At 42.9% G+C, this 27,295-nt stretch overlaps 1 protein-coding gene across 4 annotated transcripts in view; it reads left to right on the forward strand.

Moving 5' to 3' along the window:
- The first annotated feature begins 274 nt into the window (after positions 1-274).
- Positions 275-27,295, forward strand: part of LOC102930544 (ABC-type organic anion transporter ABCA8) — a 60,964-nt gene continuing 33,943 nt past the window's right edge. Inside the window, exons 1-14 of one of the 4 annotated variants that reach the window (XM_027817450.3) lie at positions 275-973; positions 2,813-2,944; positions 5,549-5,655; positions 6,931-7,135; positions 7,780-7,950; positions 10,747-10,856; positions 13,316-13,542; positions 16,228-16,369; positions 17,443-17,628; positions 18,059-18,206; positions 18,962-19,136; positions 19,421-19,479; positions 20,159-20,269; positions 23,208-23,383. In XM_027817450.3, the coding sequence (XP_027673251.2) occupies positions 5,551-5,655; positions 6,931-7,135; positions 7,780-7,950; positions 10,747-10,856; positions 13,316-13,542; positions 16,228-16,369; positions 17,443-17,628; positions 18,059-18,206; positions 18,962-19,136; positions 19,421-19,479; positions 20,159-20,269; positions 23,208-23,383 (1,815 nt within the window). In that variant the 5' untranslated portion in view covers positions 275-973; positions 2,813-2,944; positions 5,549-5,550. Of the gene's footprint in view, positions 974-2,812; positions 2,945-5,548; positions 5,656-6,930; positions 9,601-10,746; positions 10,857-13,315; positions 13,543-16,227; positions 16,370-17,442; positions 17,629-18,058; positions 18,207-18,961; positions 19,137-19,420; positions 19,480-20,158; positions 20,270-23,207; positions 23,384-27,295 lie in introns of those variants that run through there. The other 3 variants (XM_037914196.2, XM_037914197.2, XM_043527614.1) reach the window with 3 other exon arrangements.

Genomic DNA, 27,295 nt, shown 5'->3' on the forward strand with positions numbered 1-27,295 from the left:
GAGAGAGTCCAGCAGAAGAGAACAAAAATGATTAGGGGGCTGGGGCACATGACTTACAAGGAGAAACTGTGGGAACTGGGGTTATTTAATCTGTAGAAGAGAAGAGTGAGGGGGGATTTGATAGCAGCCTTCAACTACCTGAAGGGGGATTCCAAAGAGGATGGATCTAGACTGTTCTCAGTGGTGGCAGATGACAGAACAAGGAGCAATGCTCTCAAGTTGCGGTGGGGGAGGTCTAGGTTGGATATTAGGAAACACTATTTCACTGGGAGGGTGGTGAAGCACTGGAATGCGTTACCTAGGGAGGTGGTGGAATCTCCATCCTTAGAGGTTTTTAAGGACTGGCTTGACAAAGCTTTAGCACAGTGGGCCAGCTTACCTGTATTGTCTTCATTGCTTTGTTGTTCTGCTTTACTATATTTAGTAATAATGCAAGGAACCTACAGGCTTTTATCCTGTAACATTTGGCTTTAGTAGATAGTATGAGGCTTGAGGCCTATAATCTTTGGTATAAATAAACTTAAGCAACTCATAAATTATAGGGAACTAAAAGTAGCATGCAAGAGGGGAAATTTTGTCCCGGATACTGACTTCAGCCACCCACAGAACATAGCTGACACCAGCATTCGGAAGGTTTCGGACAGAACCTCTGACCGCAAAGGAGCCATGACAGAAAATTGACATGTATGCTAATAGGGTAACGTCATACATATACTAACCTATAGAAAACGGACAGCTTAAGGGAAGGAAATACAAATAAAGACCTCTGTTGAATATGCATTGGACATGGCAGCGTCAGCGTAACCTACTATAAAAGTAACATCCCACAAGCAGCAGATAGGTTGTAGAGATGTAGACCTTGGGAGGGGCCAGAATGATGGCCACCGGGGAAGATGAGGACGATGACGGTGATGAGAAAGATAATGGTTAAGTATGTAAGATAATGGTTAAGTAGGTGAAGAAAGATACAGGTGTAAGTATGGATGTCCAAATGTACTTTCTGTATTTATCTCTTTCTGCCTTGTTAAATTTAAGTGTGTGTATAATCTTTGCTAAATTATTAATAAATTATATATTTGTAAATATATATAGAGAGAGTTCCTATGCTGTGAGTGTTGAATCTGTGCACATTGGGGTTCCCAAATTATATGATGATTTTACAATAATCTTACTGGGCCTGATCTTGGGACATGAACCTGTTAATCCTCAAGTTACAATTATATATACCCAACTTTGGGTCAGGCTACCAAACCCTGGCTGGGATGATTTAGTTGGTGTTGGTCCTGCTTTGAGCAGGGGATTGGACTAGATGACCTCCTGAGGTCTCTTCCAACCCTAATCTTCTATGATTCTATGACAAAGATTCCACAGGCCATGTTCTGTCATCAATGACGCCACTGCAAACCCCACTGTTGTCTTATTTTTCCCTTGGTTATACTTGCATGCAACACCAGTTGCAGTTAATCCAACCACATCCTCATTTATTTCAGTGGGTTCCTCTTTCAGGAGTGCTGTGCAGATAGTGTGGTAGGATCGTGACTTAAATCACCGAACCCGTTGTTGCTGTCTGAGGAAGAATAGAACCCATCTCACTTGCACCTAGCTGTGTTGGCTCTGCTATGCTAACAGGAGTGTTAAAATGGATTTTTGTCTCTATGGCGGCTGGAGCAGCTGATAAATTGAATAACTTGAAGAAACAATGAAAAATGGCTAACTTTATGGAATAATAGCTGCAAAAAATCCTACAGAGCCAGCTCTGCTTGTCCTTAAAGGGAACAGCTGTGACTCTGAATAGACATGGGGGGAAACTGTTGAATTAGTTTTCTGGGTAGAAGTGCATCTTAGTGCATATTAGTACAACCTGACTTGAGCCACAGATACCAGCCAGTCGCGGATGTGCACCCTGGGGACTAACTGACCTCGGGGGAGACAGGAACAGACATAGGTAATTGGTTGAGTTCAACTCTCCTGCGAACCACAGTAATTTTGCTTTCTCTCCACACACAGTACCACAGAAGATATAATAAGGATCAGAGTGGGCAGGGATAGCCTCTGAAAAAGGGGGACATCCCTGGCAGGGGCACATTGGAGGAGGGAGGGGGCATGGCTGGGGCATTCCTATAGCCCAAGATATTCCTGGAGGCCACAATAACTTATTGTGGCAGTTGCCAACTAAGTGCAAGCTAGGACAATTTTCCAGACTGCTCTAACCTATGCCAGGGACAGGTACAGCCCTCAGAAGCCCTCAGTTTGGAGCAGGAGCAAAGGTGGCATAAAGGCACCTCTTCACACTCTTTTCCCCCCCACCGCCTCCAGTTTCTTTACTGAACTCAGCTCTGGCCCAGGGATGAATTCAACCCTCAGTATTCCCCTCCCCCACAACAAGGTTTTCTATTTGCATAGGGCCCAATCCTGCAAGCTTCTGAGTTCTGTCAAACACCACTGAATTCAGCGGGAGCTGAGGTCACTAAGCATTCCCAAAGAAGTGCTCAGCATCTCACAGGATCAAGCTCATATTTACTTGTTGCTTTCTCAGACCAGATTTTTGGGCTTTGACCTTTGTCCATCTTTCATTTAAGCTGAAAGGTGCAGAGGCGAAGTTCTAAGAAATTTTAGACTGTAACTTTCCTGGGAGTGCTCTCCCTTGCTAAGCTTGTTTGCAGTTTTATGAGTATAGCGGCAGTACTGCTAGCTAGGAGAACTGGTAGTAAGAGAAGGGGAGGGAGAAAACAATTGAGAAATACGGGGAAATGGTCACATGAACAGAGCATTTTGGCAGCATGACAGTTAAAAGGACGCTGTTCCCTTTCAGTGACTATTCTGAATAACTAGTTCATCCAGCTGGCATCAAAACCACTGTGCAGGGAAACAAGGAGAGTGTTTCACTATCTTCGCAGACTTTTCCAAGTGTCCCAGCTTCCTTTCTCCGAAGGCTTTTGTGAAGGTGAGTTTATTTCTGCCTGTCTGATTCTATGCTGTCTGAGCTCCTATCACTCTATTAGTGCTCTTCCCTCTATACAGTCTTCAGTGCTTACTGACACTGCAGATGATTTTGCTCAGGCGTGTCTTGTTTGATATACAGCTGGTTGGGAAATTTTTGACCAAACGGTTTTTCATCAGAAAATGCCAATTTGTTGAAACTGGAACTTTTCATAGAGGTGTACCAGTGTTGACTTTAAAACTTTTGTTGGGAAAGGTTCCTCGGGTCCAGGATGGAATTTCTGGGCAAAACCAGAGAGAGTTGCACACCAGACCAGCCAATAGCCTGGTGGTTAGGGATTCACATGGGCCATGGGAGACCCAGGTTCCAATTCGAGCCCTGATGAATAGTTATACAAAGTAGAATAGCTTCAACAGGAAAGCTTGAGAGAGACCCACTCCAGAATAGCCACTGTCTTGGTGGTCAGGACAGTCACCTGGGATGTCAGAGAATGGCCAAGTAGGTACTTGAACCTGGGTCTCCCACCTCCCTGTGGACTGCCCTAATCACCAATCGATTGGCTATTTGGAGGTGGGTAGTCTCTCTTTTTTCATGAAAATCTTTGAAAGGTTTTGGTTTCTTCCTGAGTCAAAACAGGAAAAAAATTAAAATTCTGAAAAGTTTTGTGGGACACGACAATTGTTAACCTGACCAAGTCTAGTCTGAAGTTCTGCTGGTAGCCTGACATTAGCAGACGGCTCCTCTCAGGAGTCAGTTTTGATTCTTGAAGCTGGGTTTCCCCGATCAGCTGTATGTGCTGCAAAGTGCTGAGTCAGGCTGAGCAACACTATTGTTTGTTGGAAAATTAGACTTTCGGCTAAACAATTTTTCCACAAAAACTTCACAAACGGCTGTCTGTGAAAAAGGTCAGCTTTGTGTTAAACTCTCAAATGCACAAAATTTTTAATTTGGATATGCCACTGTGATGCCTTCTGGGAGTTGAAGTTTGAGCGCCTCATGTCCCTGTTTTCCTCTATGGAGTGGGTTCCCCAACTGGACTAACATCTCCCATGATGCACCAGGGCCAGGAACTCCCACAAAGCACCATCACAGCTCTCCACAAGGGGGGCCTATGGTGCTTTGTGAAGATGTAGCCTTAAGGAGCCTGGCCCACAGAGGAGAATGAGGCCATGAGGCACCTAAATGGCAACTCCCTTGAGGCACTGCGGTAGCATTTCCAAATTGAAATGTTCAGTTTTCAGCTGAAATATTGCTGATGTTGATTTTTCACTGCAAACTTGAAACTTTTGTTGAGGGTGGGCAGTGCAAATTTCCAACCAGCTCTAGTGCTGAGTGTACCTCCTGAGGTATGCTGAATTCAGCGGAAGTGTAAGGTCCCCCTTATACTTAACCCCCCGCATTTCCACCCAGGTTGGGAGGTAAAACTCTGCAGATAAACTTTTGAACTCTGGGGCTTTCGAACCCACTGCATATCTGTGGCTGATAAGTACCTCCCTCCTGTCCACCAAAACCACAGCCTCTTCTGTGAGAGGTCTCCTTTAGTATGTTCCTTTTTCACCAAGAACAGAAGATGAGTGAGTTTTCAGATACCCTGTTTTCTAAGGAGGGTTTCCTCTTTCCAGGACAGTCTATGCTGGAATTCTCCAGAACAACATTCCAAGGCCACAACTGGCCTAATTGAAGCAAGTTTTTATTAAGGCTAGAGGGAGAGATATACATATTATAAACAAACTAAGTTGTTTATAAGTCGTAGCTAGTCTGAAAATTCACAACACACAACTTAGCTAGGTTCACTTTAGCTGCCTTTTGATTTCTTTGACATCACTAGATGATCATCGGAGCAGATAGGTACCCCAAATAAAGATGTTTACAGAGCTATCCTCACTTTTTTGTGTGTATTAAAGTTATTCATTTCTATGTCCTTTGTCCTGGATAAACGAGTTTAGGGGGTTCCCTAGACCCAGATCTTGAAAGGTATTTAGGCTCCATTTGGAAATGAATGGAAGTTAGGAACCTAAATACCTTTGAGGATCTGGGTCCTAGTCACTTATATGATGCAAAGGTTTATTGGAACTTACAGCCACATCATAGTAGGCTTTCAGCCCAATGTGTACATTTTCCACCTGCTCTGGGCATTTGTCCTAAAGGAAGGTGGTGGTAATTCTAAAGCATTTAACTCATGTAAAGAGATGGAGGGTGTGTTTTCCCTTTATCATCTTATCATGAATTTTTCTCCATATTAATTATAACTTATGGGCACATTCCCAGTAATCTCTCTCAAGTCCTTAACAGCAAATAGCAGATCAATGCACTGACTCTCCCACACATACATTTAAAAAAAAAGGACAATCCACTAAATAGTCTTGTTTCGTGTAAGCGTTTGGCATTACAGCTGAAAATAAGATGAGCTAATGCCTGCCACCAGGAGGAAAGGGGATATGAGTTTCCCTTTATGAGACATATGGATGACAGACACATGAAATGAAATCCAGATGCTCCAAAAGACCCATCACAGATGACCTGCCCCTCCCACACACCACACAAAGCGCTCCGTTCAGTTGCACTAATAGGAAAAAAAACCTCTCACTCTCTCTCACCCCATTCCAGAAATGCTTCCTAGATGTCAGCGAGAGATCAGTGTGTGTCAACAAACCGGGGCTCTGCTATTAAAGCATATACTGGTGAAATGGAGGAAGAAAAAGCAGAGTTTACAGGTAAGTCAGAAGAGCTGGGGTTTGTTCTGAGGTTGGGGCTGGGCTTCACCGGAGAACTCGTACAACAGGCAGCAGTCACAGAGCCAGACTGCACCAGCCAAAGGGGACAGGTCAGAGGCAGAACAAAGCCCCACCTTCCCATCTGTAGCAAGCAATGAGGGGAAAAAGAAAAGGAGTACTTGTGGCACCTTAGAGACTAACCAGTTTATTTGAGCATGAGCTTTCGTGAGCTACAGCTCACTTCATCGGATGCTATCCTCATGTGTGGTTCAATGGCGAAGCTACAGCTGCACACCAGGAACTTCTAGGAAGCTTTGTGCTCCCCTCAAACACTGCGGCCCAGATCCCCAACGGTACTGAGGCATCTGGCTCCCACTGGTTTCAGTGGGAGTCAGGTGCCTACATACCTTTGACGATCTGGATCTGAAGCTCTGCATGACCTGCGACATGGTCCAGTGCCATGAAGGCAGAGTCCAGCTCTCACTCTTCGGTTGCTATTGACACTCTGTGCTCTTTGCATTTCATTGACCATTTGGTTGGTCTCATTACCAGGCTGTTCTCTGCTTAAAAAGAAAAAAGTCTGTGAATTTAATGCTCAAGAAAGTGTGCAAGACTGAGAGAACCCGAAATGCACTCTCTGGCAGAGATGGGGCCCCAAACCTTTGACGTCCCATCTAGGGTGACCAGATGTCCCGATTTTATATGGACAGTCCCGGTTTTGGGGGCTTTTTCTTATATAGGCTCCTATTACCTCCCCACCCTCTGTGCCGATTTTTCACACTTGCCCTCTGCTCACCCTACTCCCATCCCTCTGTGTAGGATTGGATCTGTATGTCATTTCTACTCAACAGAAGCTGAACAGAAAAAAATGGCATAGTATTATAAAAAGTTACATCCTTGGCATCACTAAATTGGCTAACTGAGGTTGTGGCTGGGAGGGTATCAGGTATAACTGTATGGGTCAACGCTTACTCATCAATTGTTCCAAAAGTGCTTAAGCAAAGTCAGAAATTGCCACTCTAAATGTTCTCACTTCTTGACAGGATGAAGGCACTTGAGCTTTGACTGCATGCTTCACAGCACAGCCAAGGGGCGGAGTTTGCATAACAAATATGCAAGTATATAAGGTCATTCAGTTAGCAGCTGCTCTCCCAAAGTGTATACCAAAACCCTACAATGGGATAAGCTCCTTCTACAGGGCAGTATGGTTGCTGGTCAGGTGATTTGCAGATGTGCTACCAACTTCTAATTTGCTTCTTTTTTTTTTCTCCTTAGGAATTGGTCCTCTCACTACTGATTCCCCTCATATTGTATCTGGATATAATTAGTGGTTGGTATATGCGATACCCGGCAACACCTTCAGCTGACTTTGGGCGTGCAGATAAGTTTAATTCTCGCAGTTATGGAATTCAGTATACACCAGTGACGCATACTACCAGGCAAATAATGCAGCATGTGGCTTCTGATTCCTTTCTGAAGAGTGCGTTCTCTCCTAACGTTATTACACTGTTGTTGTTTACATTTCCTGTATTTCAGGAGACTTTTTATTAAAAGGTGTATTTTGCTTGTACTGAATATTCGTTAGATATTAATCTCTAATGCCAGAGGATGCTAGTGCCAGTCCACCTGTGTGGTGTGAATGAATATCATGGGGCAGAGTCTCTCTTATGGCCATATGCCACTCAGTGCAGAAGAGAGGATGTGGGGGACACTAGGGTGCCAGTTATGGCTCTCCAGTTCTGATGGCCAGTCTGCACTGCGGTTGTCCTGGTGTTTGTTTTTTTAAGAGCAGCCTTGGGGCTGCTTTAACTTATTCCATTGGCCTCGGGATCTCTACATTCATTTTTCATTATGTTTTTTTTTTCTTCTGGCTCTCTCTGCTTCTGTTTTTTAGCCGTTGCTACATATTTGTTTTTCACTCCTCTCTTGAATGAAATGCTGTCTTAACATTCAAGTTAAAGTTCCTGACTCACGATTTTGAAGTCCACTTAACATTAGACAAAGTGACTCTGTTCTTCCCTAGTTTTGATGGTTTATTTTGCTTGTCATAAAAGTGACAGTCATCTGATGTTTTGGTAGACAATAGTTGTAAACATGCGCATTTATTTTTCTTATATATCACAGATATACATATTGTTGGAGAGAACACTGGAGAACAAACAGAGCTGGAAAACACTACTCTGGCATTCTATGAATTTATAGAAGTTAAATTTAATGACGCTTTCTCTTATGAGTTAGTTTCCAATTGGCATTCTGAATTCCATTTGCAAAGGGACAATATGGATCATCGTTCAGGTGATTTTTCCCGTTTAACACAAATAATTGTGAATTTTAATAATTTTAATCTTTCAATTTAATCACAAATTATAACGGTCGAAGTGAGATTAAAATGTATGTAGGTATAAAATTAGTGTTCAAACAACTATTTTCTAATATTGATTCTTGTATATGGGATATCTGTCTACTTGGAATGGATTGTTGGGTGACTCTAGGCATTCACAGAAGTAGATAACTTGGTCAAAGTTTCAGCACCCAATGGCACCCATTCAGTATACTCAGGAATAGATCTGTTTGGGACTCAGAATTCTGTTCCATGGAAAATTCTGATATTTAAAAAACAAAAGAAAATTCTCCATTGGAATGAAAAGCTGAAATTTCAAAATTTCTCACAAAACCGAATTTGGGCAGGGGGATTGTTTTGGCTCATTTGAAATGTTTTGTTTCTGTTTAAATTTTTAAAAATATTTTATTTTTTTATTTTATTTCAGAATTAGAGTTTAATTTTTTAAAAGTTATAATTGAAAATTGGCCTTCTAACTGGTAATTGGTTTGCTCATTTGGTAATTGATGTTCTAACTAGTAACAGGTTTGCTTCTGGGTTTGGTAAATAAGTATTGTAATTGGCATAATATAAAATAAATAACATATTTAGAAACAAGAAGTTGTTTCAAAATAAAACACCAATAAGGACCTTATTGAAGCACTTTCTTCCTGAATGAAATTTCATCAAAAAATGACACATTTTCCCCCACAATGTTGACGTTGACAAATTGACGTTTTCTGGCTGAAAAACATTCCCCTGGAAAATTTTCGGCCAGGAACTGCCTCACAAACCCAGTGTTCTGTAAGCCCCGGTGGTGCAAGCATGGTGGTATGGTCCTGCCCCCGCCCTTCCACACAGCTGCGTCTCCTGAGTCCTCCTGCCTGGGGTCTGTACAGCAGAAGTCTCTGGTGCAGCAGGAGGAGGACAGAGCCCCGCCACCGGTAAGGTGGGATGGATGTGGATCATGGGGAAGGGACAGGGACAGCGCGGGGGCCCCGGACTGGGCACAAGTCACCTGGGGGATCACATGGAGAGGTCACATGTCCCCCCCCCCCCCTTGTGTCCCTTCCCATGAGTGCAGCATACCAGCAAGAAATGATTTCTACTTGCACCACTGGTTAAGTCCTGTGGAATTCTCATGGGACAATGGGATTGCCTTAAACTTTGGTCTGGCAGAGGGCTTTTCCTCTCTCCCATATCTCCTGCTTTCCTCCCCGCCCCCCGCCCTCCGTTCAGCCCTGGCAGCTTGCACTTTAATGAACATTAGTGACGAGGCATTTTGTGGAGGAGGCAGGTGCACCTTTATCCACCAGCATTTACAGCCTCTCTTCCTCTGGCAGGGAGCAAACCCCCCAACCCTGCCATTCTGGAAGTCAGCAGGATCTCTCACATCCCTGAATGCTGTGATCTTTCCTGACCCCTTTGATGAGCTAGCACCCAGTGCTTTGGGAGCCTATGGGCGCCAGTGCCCAGAATTTCCAGAGCGCTCAGCATCCGTTGTTTCCCGGAGTGACTGCTGTGTGTTGAACTCCTCTGAAAACATGGCCTCAGACTTTGTGACCATCCAAAGCCTTGTTCCTTGGGGAAAGCGTTTTCAGAGTCTACTAGCTCTGTGGAAACAGGTAGAATCTGTGGGGCAAACAGGCAGACTCTATTTAAAGGGATACGCCTTGCTATTGTGAGCCTTGTTTTTCTTATCCGCTCCAGTGGCCTTCCTTGTAGCAATCAGTTCAAAGACCTTGCAGTTCTGTCCTCACAGAACAACACTACAACTTCTGACCTTCTAACTGAATTTTTTTTTCCTCTTTACCACTTAGATCTGGGTATTATTCTACTTTTGTTCCATCCCATTCATCCCCACCCTAAAGATATGCTATGGCTTCCTCCCTTCGTCTTTCAAGCCACTAAATACAATCTGTCGGGAATAAAGCTTTTCAGGAAAAGAGATGCACCTGGTTAATTTCTTATGCCCAGAAGAAGCCAGGCTTCCAAACTTCTGCAGCAGCCATCTCCAAAACAAAACATAAACATTCCCAGAAAATGCACTGAATGTAAGCCAATGTCTACTCTCTGGGCACTACAGCAGCGTATAGCTACGGTGTCTTAGCTTATGCTGCAGTAACCCTGTAGTGTAGATGCAGCCTACAGAAAGGGAAGGTTTTTTTCAGTCACTCCACCTCCCCAGCCAAAGGTAGGTAGGTTGACAAGAGCATTCTTCCATTGACCTAGCTGCGTCTATGTCAAAGGTTAGGTCAGCATAACTATGGTGCTTAGCAGTGTGGATTTTTCATGGGCTGTAATGCCCGCAGTGTAGATATGGCCTGGGACCTGCCTGTCCTGGGTATTGGAAGAGTACAGTGCTAACTTCATGTCCTGGTCATTTTCAAATGGGTGACTCTGGCCCTCCTAACTGAACCATATATTTTCAAGTTGTTAGTGCTTTTCTGCCCATTGTAAGGGTGCTTTGGTAGTGTGTACCTACCGTACTAGCTATTGCACTAAGACTCCCCGAAATCATTGCGTAATGACCACTGAACACCCATGATATGGAAATGACTCTCAGGCACTATTGACCTCCAGTGAAACCCACCGAAGTCGATAGGAATTTTTGCCATTAACTTCAGCAGGGTCAGGATTTCAGCCACAGACTACAGTCTAATTGGAGGACCTACAGGTGATAGGCTCCACTTCCCTAATCCTCTGTGTCATGTACCCCCCCCCCCCACACACACAATACTATTTGCTTTTTAAAAAAATCTTTCCTCTAGGCAGCTGCTCTGGCTCCATATTTTATGACGACATCACTTGTGCTGTTAGTCAACAGTGGACTTCAGGATTTGTTTCCCTGCAAGCAAACATTGACGCTGCTATCATTCAAGTAAGTAGAGCCAGGAGCTTGAAAGTCAGTTCATTTTAGCCAGATTATTAGTATTGGACCTAAGCAAAGAATATCTCTGACCAAATACTTTACATGTAGATGGATCTTTTTAGAGAAATTAGATGTATTCACATCAGCGGGGCTTGATGAAATTCACCTTCAGGTTCTTAAGGAAACAACTGAAGCAGTCTCAGAACCACTAGCAATTATCTTTGAGAATTCATGGAGGGCAGGTGAGGGTCCAGAGGACTGGAGAAGGGCAAACAAAGTACATACCTTTAAAAAGTGAACAAAGAGGACCCAGGGAATTATAGACCAATCAGCCTCATTTTGATACCTGGAAAGATACTGGAACTAATTATTAAACAATCGGTGTGTAAGCACCAAGAGGATCATAGGGTCATAAGTAATAACCAGCATGGATCTATCAAGAACAAATCATGCCAAAGCAACCTCTTTCCCTTCTTTGACAGCATTACAGGCCTAGTGGATAGGGGGAAGCAGTAGATGTGATATATCTTGATTTTAGCGAGGGTTTTGACACAGTCTCACGTGACATTTGCCTGAGAAAACTAGGGAAATATGGCCTAGGTGAAATCACTCTAAGGTGTGTAAATAACTGGTTGAAAAACTGCAGCAAGAGAGATTTAAGTTAGATAACAGGAAAAACTTTCTAACTGCTGAGTACTTCTAAGCACTGGAATAGGGTTACCAAGAGAGGCTGTGAAATCTACGTCAGTGGAGGTTTTTAAGAACAGGTTAGATAAACACTTGTCAGGGATGGTCTAAATATACTTAATCCATTCTCAACGTGGGGGGATGTACTAGATAACCTTCTGAGTTCGCTTCCAGCCCTATTTTTCTCTGTTTCTATCCATGCAAAAATACTGAGCACACCAAATAGGGTGTCCATAAGTCTACCATAATTTGGTTCAAGTGCTGAATCGCACAAATGCTGTGAAAGGAAGGAGGGCCCAGTGGTTAAGGCACTAGTCTGGGGTGCTGGAGACCAGGTATGATTCCCATCTCCGCCACAAGCTTCCTGTGTAACCTTGGACAAGTCAGTTAGCCTCACTGTGACTAAGTTCCCCATCTGTAAAATGGAATTAATAGTACTTCTCTACCTCACATATATTAAAAGACTTTGAGGAGCTCAGATACTACCATGATGGGAGCCCTATAAGTACCTAAAATAAACAGATCATTTCTTAGAGCAGTATGGTGAGCTGGTGGAAAGTGCTTGCATTTGCACCCCAGCTGCAGTAGTTAAATATTCATTGTATTTATCTAGCACTCTACATTGTAAACTCAGTGTACAAGCCATTAATTCTTATAACACCCCCATGAGGATCATTATCCCCTTAGTGTTGAGGGAGACAGAGATTCGGTGGTATAGCCAGAATTAAAACCCATGACTGCCTGTTTCCTAAACCTGCGCACATTCCTCCAGACCCCACTGCCTTCCAGCAGTTACAGTCTGACTGTCGAAGTCATCATGTCTCCAGTGGTGCACAGTCAACGTTGACTCTTACTCTACCTGTTGGAAGGGTGTCACCTGCTCCGTTGCCAGTATGCAGCGCATGAGGCCATGAATCTGCCTCAGCTCAACAAAGGCACGCGACAGAGCAAGCCACCCTCCACTGCATTCCTGCACGCTAGCATTTGCAGCCAAAGTACGGCACCCTGGCATCTTCTCCAAATCTAGTGTAGCTGCACGGAGGGAGGCATAACTGGACTATCTTTGTGTGCGGCACCCTGTTCATAATACCTAGCGTTTATACGGCACTTTTCATCAGGAGATCTTAAAGCATTTTACAGAGGAGGTCACTCTCGCTAGCCCCATTTTACAGATGGGGAAACTGAGAGATGAAGTGACTTCCCCAAGTTCACCAAGCAGGCTGAATCACAGTCTAATGTTCTGTCTGTCCACCAGGCCACACTGTCTCCACATTAAAGCAACTCGCTGCTGGAAATAACACCCTGAACGCCGCCCTTCCAAGAAAACCATCCCGCCGCTACCACCAGTGATCCAGCGAGTGAACGTCACTCCTCTTGTGTCAAAATGAGAGTTTAACACTTTGTGAAAAAAAAATGCCTGCCATACAGATACACCCTATGCCATAAGGCTAGAGTGAAAATGTCTGCTGCTTTGGAAAACAGCGAGAAACATGGGGGTTTTCTTGCTGGTGATTGGAATGTTTTTCACGTGGCTCCTATCATCCTCTTTACAGCTAGAGCTTCAGGGTCTGGAGTGCAGGTGTGAGCTCAGGCATCAGTGAGTGTTTGTGTAGAGAGTGAATTAGGTTGCCCTTTTCTCATCTTTCCTTAATTCCGATGGAGAAGTTTACAGTGAGAGTGCTCAAATCCAGCTCCCACAGCCAAGAATCATTGACAAAATGTCCCTAAGAATCTGGGATCTTGTCAAATTAAACTAATTGGTTACTTGTTTTGTATTTTAGGTTGCATCAAACCACTCAGTGATGGAAGAGCTGCAATCAGTCACTGCTGTACAGATGAGGATACCTCCCTTTCGTGTTGCAGAAGGCATTAACTATGACGTTTTGGTTGTCTGCACTGCAGTGGCATTCTCTCCACTCATATACTTTATGTCACTCAATGTGGCAAAAGAAAGGAGGAAGTTTAAGGAGCTGATGAAGATGATGGCGCTCCAGGATTTAGCCTTCTGGTGTGTGAAATGCCCACTTAACTATGTATGGCAGATAAATCAACTGGTGAATTAATATCTCACCGATGCAGCCATGTGTTTAAAGTAAACTGTAAGAAGCTGGGAAATTCTGCTGGGTGAGCAAGATGTGTCCTCTCCATTTGCAAAACCTGAGAACGTAAATTAAGCCCAGGTGTAATCCATGTTGCCAAAGGAAGCTGCTAAATATAGGCAGTGCATCAGAATTACCAGTCAGCTGCACAAATGTATGAGAGTCAATGAAAGTAGCCAAAGCAAATTGAGAGCCTTTAGTTTGTCGTGACATAGTTGAATGGCTGCTTGTTTTTCTCTGCTTTATGTGAAAGGTGTAGATCTTGCATTGTAATCGGTGGAGGCAAAGCAGTCCTTCCACAGATCATAATGCAGAATTGAGCCTTAAATACAAGGACAAGGGGCCAAACTGTCTTTCAGAGGAATTCCATTAGAATGGGTCCAAAAAGAAAATTCAGGGACCCTTTCCTCCTCTTCCCCCCCGCCCCCAACCCCCCTCACATTTTCCCTACATTCAAATGTTCAGGATTCAAAACATTTCAACGTGTTCTAACTTGGTCATTGAAGCCAACGTGTGTCCATTATAGTCAGTAATAGTGCAGACTGATTTCGTTTTGCTACTGAATGGTATTTGTGGTACCGCTCTGTGACAGGGTGTATGGATCTTTCAGTGCCCCCTTCTGCGAGCCCCAAGGCATTACCGTTCTCTAACCCAGGAGTGTCCCATAGAGGAGACCCCACTGAGCTAGACAATAGCCTGGTAATATCCAGCCAGGGTTCAGTGCCCGTTCAGGTAGACCCTCCCAGCTCGGAGCTAATTATACACAGACTCACCGTAGTATCTAGGCTCAGCACCTTATAGGGAGGATGGGTTATGCCCATAAGTAAAGTCCTTATCGCAGATCCCGCAATATTAGGCTTCCACGGCAATTTTGATTTTAATTCGCTAACTTTGCACAGTCCACAATTTTGCATAATTTTGAATATGCAAGTAGTACTGCACTAACATTCAATGCCTGTAAAATGTAAAGGGCTAAAGTGATTGGACTCAATTTCTATAGCAATAGTGTTAAGATTTTTTGTCTTCTGAATTTCATATTGTACTCGTCACTTTTTTTTAAGTAATGTAATGTAGTTGCAGCCAAATGTCTGGTTATCAGAAATAATTAGCGGGCAATGACCTAACACGTGAGTGTTTATATTGTTCCAGGACATTTTTCTTGAACACATAGGACTACTCTGGCTTTTCCAAATTACGTTATTACTTTTCCGTAGTTTTCCAAGTCTTGTCCGCAACTCAACTGCAATTATTTGAAGACCATCCTGCAATTTAAATAGGGCCTTACCCATAAAAGAGCGAGCAATACAGGTACACACAGTGACCCCAGATCAGGACAGGAGTTCTGAGGAAATATAGTGTATAGCTGCTCCTTGTGTAATTTGGAGCTTTCTATTTGAAAAACAGCCTGGGAAGGAATACCTAAAGACTTCTGCCAAGCTGGTGTCAAACCCTGCTCTAAATCCAACATGAAGATGGTGATTTGTGCTCAAGTCTGAGCCTCCAGCAAATTTTCTCTCTTGCCCCTCTGTCCTTGGCCCTTTCATGAGTGCCTGGTTATATTTTTATAGCCGTTTGTTTAGGAAGCATGAGCAATTTTATCAATCTTTACTGTACAAAACCCAGAAATGCAAGAGTAGCCATTAGGAAAATGAACTTCATGCTTTTTGCTTAGAGAAACATTGTGCAACAATTTTTAAATTGCTGTCTAAAATAAATGCATGTTTACGGGAAAGCATCCAGCTTTAAAAGAAATTAAGGTAAATCTGAAATCTGTTGACTTCAATGGAGCCAGTTTTTTACCCTGTAAATTCTGGGAGAAATGTGGAAACTTCTTGGTCTGGAAGAATAGCCACAGTCAGAATGAACATTTTTTCCAGGATGTCTTCCCTGTTTTAAAATCTTCCTATCATTATCCCAGATAAAATTCTGGTCAGTAAACAGAGGAAGATGGAAGCTGATGGATGCACACTGATTCACGTCCGTTCAAGATGTGCATTTTATATTCTCCCCATCTGACGGGCAAACTAGAGATCATATATTGCCCATATTCTTGGGGCTTTAAGTCTGCACTGTCTCCTATCACATTTAAAAAATCAGTTCTTTGTGTTTATGAGTTGTCCATCTGAGCTTGGTATATGGCCATGGCAACAGCCTAGGACTTGGGAAACATGGGTTAGATTCTCTACTCTGCCGCAGACTGTTTGTATGACCTTGCTTAAGCTGTGTAGCCTCTGTGCCTCAGTTCCCCATCTGTGAAATGGGGATAACTGCACTGCTCTACCTCACATAGGTGTTTTGAGGACAAATATATTAAAGAGAAACATAATTCATTTATTTATTTTTAATTGCATAAAAATATTTCTATTTCTATCATGGCATGAAACTCCCCTTTTTATTAAAACCTAAATTGAAAGCAAATGGTAAGTTGGCAGTATCTCTGTAAAACATTATGGTGACATGTTTTGTCAAAGAAATATCAATGATTGTATCAAAGTATAGGCTTCCCTTCCCCCTCCCCCCTTTTTAACAGATTACTGCATGACCTCGCATCCATACATAAACCAGAAAAGTAATGCAATGTCTTTTGATTTTAGGTTCTCCTGGGGTTTTCTGTATGCAGGCTATATTTTAATTGTGGCAATTCTACTGACACTTATCATGAAATCTGATGAATTTATATACCACACCAGCCATTCTGTGATGTTCTTCCTCTTTTACCTCTATGGCATCTCTTTGGTAAGTTATATTTTTCAGAAGAAGCATAGCTGTTTCCATCTCTGGACTTATAATAAGTCTGGATTTAAGCATCCTTGGTATTGCCACAAGCAAAACTTTTTGAGCTGCGGGGGAGAGAGGATTTGGCCTGGAGGATTCAGACAGCCTTCATACAGATCCTAAATAGAGTCATGTTTTCAGTCCACTCCGGGACAAAACTTGCTGGGCTCAGTTCATTTTCTCAATTCATTTTCAGCTGCAGATTAACATTCCTCTCACAATTCAGTGCAAGCTTAGCCAAGACCAAAGAGGACAGGAATTTACTTCCGCAGTCCAGAGAATGATTGAGCGACCCTGGTTTGGGATCTCTCCACTCAACTAGACTTCATTTACATTAATTAAGTAATGCTAAGGAGTATTCTGTTCTGCAGTATTAGCTTCTTTGCTATGGTCTCTTGGATTTTAGGTTTATTTTTATGATCCAGTTAAACAAAAAGTGTTTTAAAGGTCTTGAGCCAAGTTCAGACGTATACACAGATGCTAATCCAAGTGTAATGTTTGGAAGCTGTGAGGCATGGTTTGGCCTGTATATGTTGGATAGACTCAAGCTATCAAGCCATTGAAGGACCAAGATCATTAAAGCTCTGCTTCAGAGAAGGCAGGCTGCCAATCACCTAAAACAAGTGTTGTTTCAGTCATTTCTATCACTGGCGGTTTGAACCTTAAAAAGTTCATTGGTTCTTCAGACTAAAAATACTGGTTAATTAATGAAGAGGGCAGGATACTTCCGAATTCGGAAGCATTCAGGGTCAAGGCAACCCTGACATAAGATAAGGCCTTTAAAACATCCCCCAGAGCTGGTTGTTACCTCATAATTGTAGCTTTTCCTACCCTTGTTCAGTAAAGTTCTCATGGATGGAAAACATCATTAGTCTCAATAACTCTCTTTTATGTTGGCCCATCCTTCTGAGCACCTTGTCACTAGGGGTTATATAAGAGTAATGAAACACCAACAGTCTTACAACTGTAGTGCTGTACGATGATATTGTGATTCTCTGAGAAATTGATGCTAACAAACCCTTGGTCTCTTTCAGATGTCACTTGCTTTCTTGCTAAGCTCTTTGTTGAAGAAACCTAAGCTCACTGGCATAGTTGGGTTCCTCTTCACCCTGTCCTTTGGAAGTCTTGGCCTTGCTATATTGTATAACCATGTTCCTGAACCTTTGGAATGGGCTTTAGGTCTCTTCAGTCCTTTTGCTTTCGCGGCTGGATTTGTGCGGGTATGATGCAGAATAATTTCCTCCTCATGCGTCGTTCATTTAGGGAAGGATGAACATTTTATCTTTTAAGACTTTTGGGTTCATTGACTCTTCAGAAATGCAGTCAGTGAAGGAAAGTTGATGATGACACCCATTTCCTGGTGAAAGGGTTTGAGTCCTTCAAATCCAGTAATAGAACCTCAAGCGCATTGGCTTCACCTCACCTGCCACATAAAATTTCAACATCTTCTGGCCTTCATGGCCCTGAATAATTTAATTGTTGTGTCTACCCTTTGGTTCTTATCCCTATTTGCCCTTATCCTCTCTATTCCATCCAACCCACACAATTAAGCAACCCCTTATTGTACTTCCCCACAGGCTTCTTCTACATAGCCAACTGCTCTAACATCCATTCGTATTCTTTCCTCTGTAAATGTCTGCATTATTTCAGATTGTACATTTAGAAGACGCTGTGAAAGGGGTGGATTTTTCTGACTTTTTGGAAGACTCCTTCCCAATGTTGGCAGTTTTTTCCCTGTTGGCTTTTGATGCTCTTCTCTATTTGATGCTAGCCATCTACTTTGACAAAGTTTTGCCTGGTAAGTATGAGTCTGATTGCAATTTAAATTAATTTAAATGGTTTCATTGCTTTCCCCTTCTCTTGAACTATCTCCTGTAAATAACATGGTTTGACTGTATTGTAGCCTACTAGACTGGGACTCAGAGGGATACCTGGGTTCTGTTTCCTCCCAGCCATTGGCTGGCTGGGTGACCTTGGGCTAGTCATTTACCTATCTGTGCCTCCCATCTGTAAAATGGGGATAATTGTACTTGCCTTTTTTGTAAATTGCTTAGAGAGCTATTGATAGAAACTGCTATATAACAGTTAGGTGTTGTTATTATATCCAGAATCTATTTTCTCATTCTGCTCAAGCTCAGAATGATTTATTTACTGTTTTCTAAGCACATTTAACGCACGGGAGTATGACAGATCTCAGGACAAAGTCCTCTCCCACAAAACTAACACAGCACAGCAGTGTTAATGCAAGTTCCCCTTCCTTGCCTTGCCAAGGTGCTTCGATAATATTCCAGAAGGGCTACCTGTAGGGAAGACAGATTATTCATTCCATGTTCTATCTCTATCCCTGGCCTCCTGATTTGTTGACATTGCTAGAATGGGTTCCATTTGCTATGGTGATGGCACAAATGGCAATTTGGTGCCTAATTCTCTTTTTAGTTCAGTGGTGCAAAACTGTCATTGGTACCCTAGAAAATGCCCCCCATCCCCTGCAGCCGCTTTATCTCAATATTTCACTGAATAAAATGTTCCATTTTATTTTGGTTTAATAATTAGATAAATATGGGATGCACCATTCCCGTTTGTTCTTCCTGAAGCCATCTTATTGGTTTAAAAAAAGAAAAAATTGTGTCAACAATGATATCCTAGACCATGAAGAATACAGTGACCAGGTCTTTAATGATCATGTTGAGCAAGTGCCTCCAGAATTTCGTGGGAAAGAGGCCATCAGGTATGGGCAATAAGAGCGTGTTAGTTTGGTTTCTACCATGTTAAGGCTTATATGAGTCCAATCACTAGAGAAATGTAAAGACTTGGATTTCTATTTAATCTTCCCCATAAAGTACCCTGGACCTGATTCTCCAGGAGGTCTGTGCTGAGCTGAGAAGTAGAAGACTACTGCAGGAACCCCCTGCAGTACCTGCCTGCTATTAGCCCAACCTAGAAGCAGAGCTTTAGGAAGCGACTAGCCCTTCGATTCCAATGTTAATTCAAACCTGTCTGCTTCTTTTTCAGTATCAACAATATTAAAAAAACCTATAAAGGGAAGGACAAGATAGTGAATGCTTTAAGAGGTAAGGAGGGAAGCCTCTGAAAGTGAAGATACCTGTGGGTATTTTTTCCAAGCACCAAGCTACCCATGCGTCCATTTATCCCATACCATCCCATTTTAGTCCCTGAGAGGCACCTAGATACCAAGGTGATGGACACTGTTTATAAATACAAAAATGAGATTCAACAAGGATATTGATAGCTATTAATAATTATACATGAAAAAGGAACTTTTTGGGCCCAGGTACCCAGTTTGTTGCCCATACAGATGTGGGTACTATTTAGGCCATTCCATTCTCTGGGCACTTATCCCACAAATCTGAATGCTCAATATAATATACAGGATGCCCATCAACATCCACAAACTGCCCAGCTCTCCTCAGAAGGGTGAAAAAAACCAGTGGGCTCTCCTGCATAATGGAAAAGGTTAACAAATCCTAGCTCCGGCACACCAGGGTGGGGAAGTTTCCAAATCGAGGCCCCTCATGCAGAAATCCCTGAGCAGCTCATTCCTGTTTACATTAGACATGCTCCAGCTTAAGCAACTTTGCCAATGTCTAGTGTGGTAATATTAGCTAGATCAATTACCTAGTTACCTGTAGTACCTGAAGCTTGGGGAATTTTTAATCCTAATTCCTAGCCCTTCTCTGGTTTAAACTTCCTTTGCTTTACCTTATTACCAATACCATTTTTTTATATTAGGTTTGTTGCTTAATGTCTATGAAGGCCAGATCACTGCATTACTTGGTCACAGTGGAGCTGGAAAAAGTACGCTACTGAACATCCTTAGTGGACTTTGCCCACCTTCAGAAGGTAAAATGATCGAATGACAAGCTGAAGGGAAGGTTACCAAAGTGTGATTTCCCCTACCTACACACACATTCTGGCTGTCTGAAGGAATGAACAGTTTATGGTTACATGTGGGAAGGCACAATAGAAATGTGTGATTATGAATACATGGGAATGCCCATGTGCTGTCAGTGAGCTGGAAATGAATGTCACTTAACTAAGGAGCTCCTTGAACCTTCCTCTGAAGCATCTGATACTGGCTACTGTCGGAGATAGAACATTACAGTAGATAGACCACTGATCTAAAACGGTAGGACAATTCCTATACTCCTACATATTCATAGCAGGGAAGGAGGTGTGATGTCCCAGATTGAGGTGTCATTGAGGTTTCGGAACAAACTGATGAACTAAACAGTAATAAGTCACCAGGACCAGATGGTATTCACCCAAGAATTCTGAAGGAACTCAAATGTGAAACTGCAGAACTACTAACAGTAGTCTGTAACCCAGTGATTCTCCAACTTTTGTTCTGGTGACCACTTTCAAATAGCAAGCATATGAGTGTAACCCCTCTTATAAATTAAAAACACTTTTTTATATCTTTAACACCATTATAAATGCTGGATGCAAAGCGGGGTTTGGGGGGAGGCTGACAGCTCGCGACCCCCCATGCAATAACCTTGCAACCCCCTGGGGGGTCCCAACCCCCAGTTTGAGAACCCCTTCTGTAACCAATCATTTAAATCACTTTCTGTACCAAATGACTGGAGGGTAGCTAATGTGACGCCAATTTTTAAAAAGGGCTCCAAAGGTGATCCCGGCAATTACAGGCCAGTAAGCCTGACTTCAGTACCGGGCAAACTAGTTGAAATTATAGTAAAGAACAAAATTGTCAGACACAGTGATGACATAATTTGTTGGGGAAGAGTCAACATGTTCTTTGTAAAGGGAAATCATGCCTCACCAATCTACTAGAATTCTTTGAGGGGATCAACAAGCACATGGACAAGGGGGATGCAGTGGATATAGTATACTTAGATTTTCAGAAAGCCTTTGACAAGGTCCCTCACCAAAGGCTCTTAAGCAAAGTAAGAGGGAAGGTGCTCTCATGGATTGGTAACTGTCATGGGATAAGAGGGACGGTGCTCTCATGGATTGGTAACTGGTTAAAAAGACGGGAAACAAAGCGTAGGAATAAATGGTCAGTTTTCAGAATGGAGAGCGGTAAATAGTCGTGTCCCCCAGGGGCCTGAACTGGGACCAGTCCAAGTCAACATATCCACAAATGATCTGGAAAAAGGGGTAAAACGTGAGGTGGCAAAATTTGCAGATGATACAAAACTACTCAAGATAGTTAAGTCCCAGGCAGACTGCAAAGAACTATAAAAGAATCTCTCAAAACTAGGTGACTGGTCAACAAAATGGCAGATGACATTCAATGTTGATAAATGCAAAATAATGCACATTGGAAAACATAATCCCAACTATACATATAAAATGATTGGGTCTGAATTAGCTGTTACCACTCAAGAAAGAGATCTTGGAGTCATTGTGGATAGATCTCTGAAAACATCCACTCAATGTACAGTGGCAGTCAAAAAAGCGAACAGAATCATTAAGAAAGGGATATACTGTATAATAAGACAGAAAATGTCATATTGCCTCTATATAAATCCATGGTTTGCCCACATCTTAAATACTGCGTGCAGATGTGGTTACCCCATCTCAAAAAGGATATACTGGAATTGGAAAAGGTTCAGAAAAGGGCAACAAAATTATTAGGGGTATGGAATGGCTGCCATATGAAGAGAGATTGATAAGACTGGGACTTTTCAGCTTGGAAAAGAAACGACTAAGGGGGGATATGATAGAGGTCTATAAAATCATGACCGGTGTGGAGAAAGAAAATAAGGAAGTGTTATTTACTCCTTCTCATAACACAAGAACTAGGTGTCACCAAATTAAATTAATAGGCAGCAGGTTTAAAACAAACAAAAGGAAGTATTTCTTCACACAACGCACAGTCAACCTGTGGAACTCCTTGCCAGAGGATGTTGTGTGAAGGCCAAGGCTATAACAGGGTTCAAAAAAGAACTAGATAAATTAATGGAGGATAGGTCCATCAATGGCTATTAGCCAGGATGGGCAGGGATAGTGTCCCTACCCTCTGTTTGCCAGAAGGTGGGAATGGGTGACAGGGGATGGATCACTTGATTACCTGTTCTGTTCATTACCTCTGGGGCACCTGGCATTGGCCACTGTCGGAAGACAGGATACTGGGCTAGATGGACCTTTGGTCTGACCCAGTATGGCTGTTCTTATGTTTCCACGCCCTGCTAACTTGTTCTCCTCTATCTTCTCCTTCTTTTTGTGTTCTTCAAGCACAAAAGCTTTTATACCGTGTACTAAGCCCAATTTCCTCTCCTCCCTTCCCAGAGACTCTCCTTATTTCAAGCAGATGAAGAACAGGGGATGGGTGAATTGATTAGAATAAAATAAGAGTTGACCCAAACTTTCTCCCAAAATTTCATCTGTTTCCTAAAGTTTGAAAATATTTGGTTAGCGTTTGTATGTATGTATATTTTTCCTTTTATTTTTGCGCAGCCTTATATTACCAAAAGAAAGCAAAATGTTTGCACTGTCTGCGAATCTGGCACGCTGTACAAAATATCCGGCAAATGATTTCTCATGTTGGTAACATTTTAATCGATTTATTTATTTAGTTTCTTAAAACAAGATCATGTAAGAAAATTTCATTGGGTAAATTAGGTTAATGCTTTTGTGGGATACATACTAGTGGGTTACATCTACTGTGGAAGGAACACAGTGCAAATATCCAGAGTTTTCTTTCATCCAGGTTATAAGGATAGATACTTTTGCTCATATTTCAATATCAATGTCTGACATACCATGCATTCTAACAGCATGTTATGCTTTCTGTTACTCATGTTTACTTTTGCAGGCTCTGCCATGATATATAAATACAAAGTATCTGAAATGGAGGACTTGGAAGAAATTAGGAAAATAATTGGAGTTTGCCCACAATTTAACATTCAATTTGAAGTTTTAACAGTGAAAGAAAATCTAAGGATTTTTGCTAAAATCAAAGGGATTCAGCCAAAAGAAGTTGAACAAGAGGTAAGTATGTTTCATATGGAAGATGACTGGTGAGAAACCTTGCCTTTGACTAGACTTAAAGGGCCAAATTTTCACACTGGTCTCTAACTTTGTATGCACAATTTTATAAGTGCAATCATAGAAGTGCCCAAATGACCACATTTACACGTACAAATCGCATTGGCACGTCAGTACATACAAATTCCATTTGTTCTCACAAATTATTATTTGTTTGCATTAGGACCTGTAAGTGATCCTGTAAGCGAGATCAGGGCCCCATTGTGCTAATGAAAGAGACAACCTTGACCCTGTCCCAAAGAGCTTACAATTTAAATAGACAAGACAGAGACAAGTTGGGAGAGGACACAGTGAGGTTAAGTGACTTGCCTAAGTTTACATAGTAGGTGGGTGGCAGTGTTGGAAATAAAACCCCGGTCTTCTCACCTCCAGTCCAGTGCCATACCTACTAGTCCATCCTATCTCCCCAGGGCTGTCAGCACAAGGTAAGAGGCCAGGTTTGTACATTTATCCAAAAGGATCTGAAAGCTCACGTAGTAACTCTGAGCAGGAGTCCTGGAAGCTTGGTAGTAGTCAGGGGGGCCACAAGGCCCTGTCCCTCTCCATGGCCCTATCCCCTGCTCCTCCTCTTCCCCCCGAAGCCCTATTCCCCGGCCAGGCTGGAAGCTGGAGCCGAGCAGTGGTAAGAGCTACCAAGGGAGCCCAGGCTTCTATGGGGAATCCCAGACCCTCCACCTGCCCTAGACAGGGGGTTGGGGTGCCTGAGGGTAGCCTCTGGTCCACATCCACACCGCCCAGGGCAGGTGGAAGGTCCGGGACTCCCCATAGCGGCCTGAGCTCCCTGAGCGGTTCTTACCACAGCCCAGAGGAGGAGCAAGGGCAGGGCCACAGAAAGGGGCTGGGGCTCATGGTGACCGGGGGGGCTAAGGCCCACCTCGGCCCCCCCACTGGGAAGAAGCTGGCACCATGGGCAGGGGCTGTGCTTCGTTGTGGGGGAGCTGGTCACCTTATCAGCTCCCCCGCCGTGAAGCACAGACCCTGCCGGTGCCACTCCATACAACCTGAGGCTTGCAGTTTGGGGAGGGTGGGGGCAACACAGCCCCCTGCCTCCCAAACTACGCCCATGTTAAAAAGTGGGAGGGCCATTGCCCCTGCCAACCCAGTTCTGGCACTCCTGACTGAGAAGATATGAATCATCATATTACATCCTTCCCATTGTTAATGAAAGTAATTTATTAGTGTGACCTTTCAAATGTTCTCTTGTTTCTACTGTGGGGATAAAATGCCTTTGTTTCCTTTTTTCTCAAGGCAGGAGTGCATTATTTGTAAATGTAGGGTTATTCTCAGGGACTAAAGACACATGGGGTATGTCTACACTTCAAAGACAAACCCGCTGTGCCGAGCCTCAAAGCCCAGGTCAGTTGACTTGGCCTTGCAGGGCTAAAAATAGCAGTGTCAATGTTCCCATTTGGGTTGGAGCCCAGGCTCTGAAACCCAATGACAGGGGAGGATCTTGGAGCCCAGGCTCCAGCTCTAGCAGAAATGTCTACACTGCTATTTTTAGCCCTGCAGCCCGAGCCCTGCTCGCCTGAGTCAACTGACCCAGGATCTAAGACTTGGTGCTGTGGGTTTTCCTTTGCAGTGTAGACATAACCCGGAAAGTTATATTAGGTTAGTTTGCATGTTGTCTGGAGAGCATGGAGGCTATCAAATGCATTATGCACCTGCATTATGTTCTATCCTGAGCTACAGGGCTGTCCTTAGGATTTATGGGGCACTATGCAGTATTATTAAAGTGGTGCCCCGATGCCTGACGGCAGCCCAGGCTCACATGTGTATTTTAGATAAGCATGGTCTTCTGAAGGATTTGGTTAAAAAAACATATGTCTGAAGATCCAAGCATTTAAAGCGAAAGATGAATACTCAAATTGTGCATCTAAAAATCTATGCAAGGATTTTTTAGAGATGTGATTTTATAATCTTCAGCAACACACTAATAAAATATTTGTAAAGCAAATTTTAAATGAAGGTCCTGTAGACTAACATGGTCGGAGTAAATATTACAGTAATGCACAACTGTTTTTGTCAGTAAATTCATAAACTGACGGTATATACCTGGGGGTTGGCAAATGCCTGTTAAATGGCTTCATTACCACTCGAATAGCTCTTTGACAGTTTCAGTGTTGTGCTAATAGGTCTGGCAGGCTGGACACTTTTTCACTTTTAAGTACTAGATCCCCACCCAGCTGTGGTGGGATCCTACAGGAAGGGTCAGAACAGGTGGAGGTGGGAGGGTGGACACTAAGATCCCGGGGTGCCCCAAATTTTCGGATGCCCTATGCCGTGCTGCGTATGCCTAAGGATGGCCTTGCTGAGCCAAGTCTGGTGCTTTATGGTGATGCCTGTGAGGGACAAGTGTCTGACACCATCCAGCCATCATGTCTGAGGTCTTCCATGGGGCGGTCTTTTACATTCTGCTTTCATGGATCAAAATCAAAGATGATTCTTGCAGGGAAGTTGGTTAGGCATTCAGAGCAGATACCTGTACCACCCATATCTTAGAGACAATTGGGTGATTATTTGAGAGAGTGTGGAGGGACCTGGAAATCCAGATTTCTCTCATTGTGCAATCCTCATACTTCCAGCTTATGAAACAGCTCTGAAACTGATTACTCCACTACCAGATGTTCCCTTTTCTACGGACTCTGTTACAGTCATTGGCCAAGCATATACAGTCCAAAGATTCAAACTATATTGTTTGGCTTTCAGCAGTAAGCAAACAGTAACTGTTTGCATATTTGGTTTAGCTACAATAGCCAGAAGGAAACTAGTTAGTGAAATCATTGAACATTTTGTTCATGTGTCCATGAACTTCCCACAGTAAATTTAAACCCCAGGATAATTCTACAATGAGTTTCAAAGAGGGTTTTCTGTGTCCTATGTAACTGGTTTTGTTTCCAAAATAAATCTTTGTTGTTGCTGTGTATCTGTTTGTTAAATAAGACCAAATGAAAAACGTAACTGAGCGTTACATGAACGTGTGTCATGTTAGCGAATTGAAACAATCTCAAACTACAAATTCCTCAATGGTGGTGGAAGTTTCCGATAGCCACACTTGTTCTGTTTTTCATTAATTAGAGTTGTTTCATGGTCCTGACAACGATTAACAATAATAATGAATCTGCATTTCTGTAGCACTTTCACGCGAGTACTTTACAGAGCTCAGTGAGTATTACCATACACAGCAATTTTGCAGTTGAGGAAACTGAGGCAGCGATTGGCCCTGCAATCAGATCCGATAGCAGAACCAGGAACAGAATCCAGGTCTCGAACTCCCAGCCTTTCACTCTAACCAAGGAGTCATTAACGATACTTGATGTGGCACTTTGCAGAGTCCTTTGTGTCCCACCGAACTAGGTCCCTCTTAAAACCTGACCTCCTTTCTCCAGTTCCACTCATCATACTACAGATCCACCTGGCCTCTACAGTAGAACATGCTGCCCTACAGTTAACATGCCTTTAACAGGAAGCATGTTCAGGCCCATGAGTAAGGCAAGAATCCATGCATTAGGTAGGGCCGGGGATTGAGCAGCTGTGGAGATTGTTCACAAGTCCCTGCTAAGCACAGAATCCTAGAAATGTAAGACTGAAATGGACCTGCAAGGCACTGAGGCAGGGCTAAATATTATCTAGACAATGCCAGACAAGTGTTTGCCTAGCCCGTTCTTAAAAAAGTCCAGCGAGGGAAATTCTACAACCTCCCTAGGTAATTTGTTCCAGTGCTTAACTATCCTGACAGTTAAGAAGTTTTCCCTAATGTTTAACCTAAATCTCTCTTGCTGCAATTTAAGCACATTACTTCTTGTCCTATCCTCAGTAGTTAAGAAGAACAATTTATCACACTCCTCTTTATGA

This window comes from Chelonia mydas, chromosome 14 (genome assembly GCF_015237465.2).
Source record: "Chelonia mydas isolate rCheMyd1 chromosome 14, rCheMyd1.pri.v2, whole genome shotgun sequence".
Taxonomy (NCBI): Eukaryota; Metazoa; Chordata; order Testudines; family Cheloniidae; genus Chelonia; species Chelonia mydas.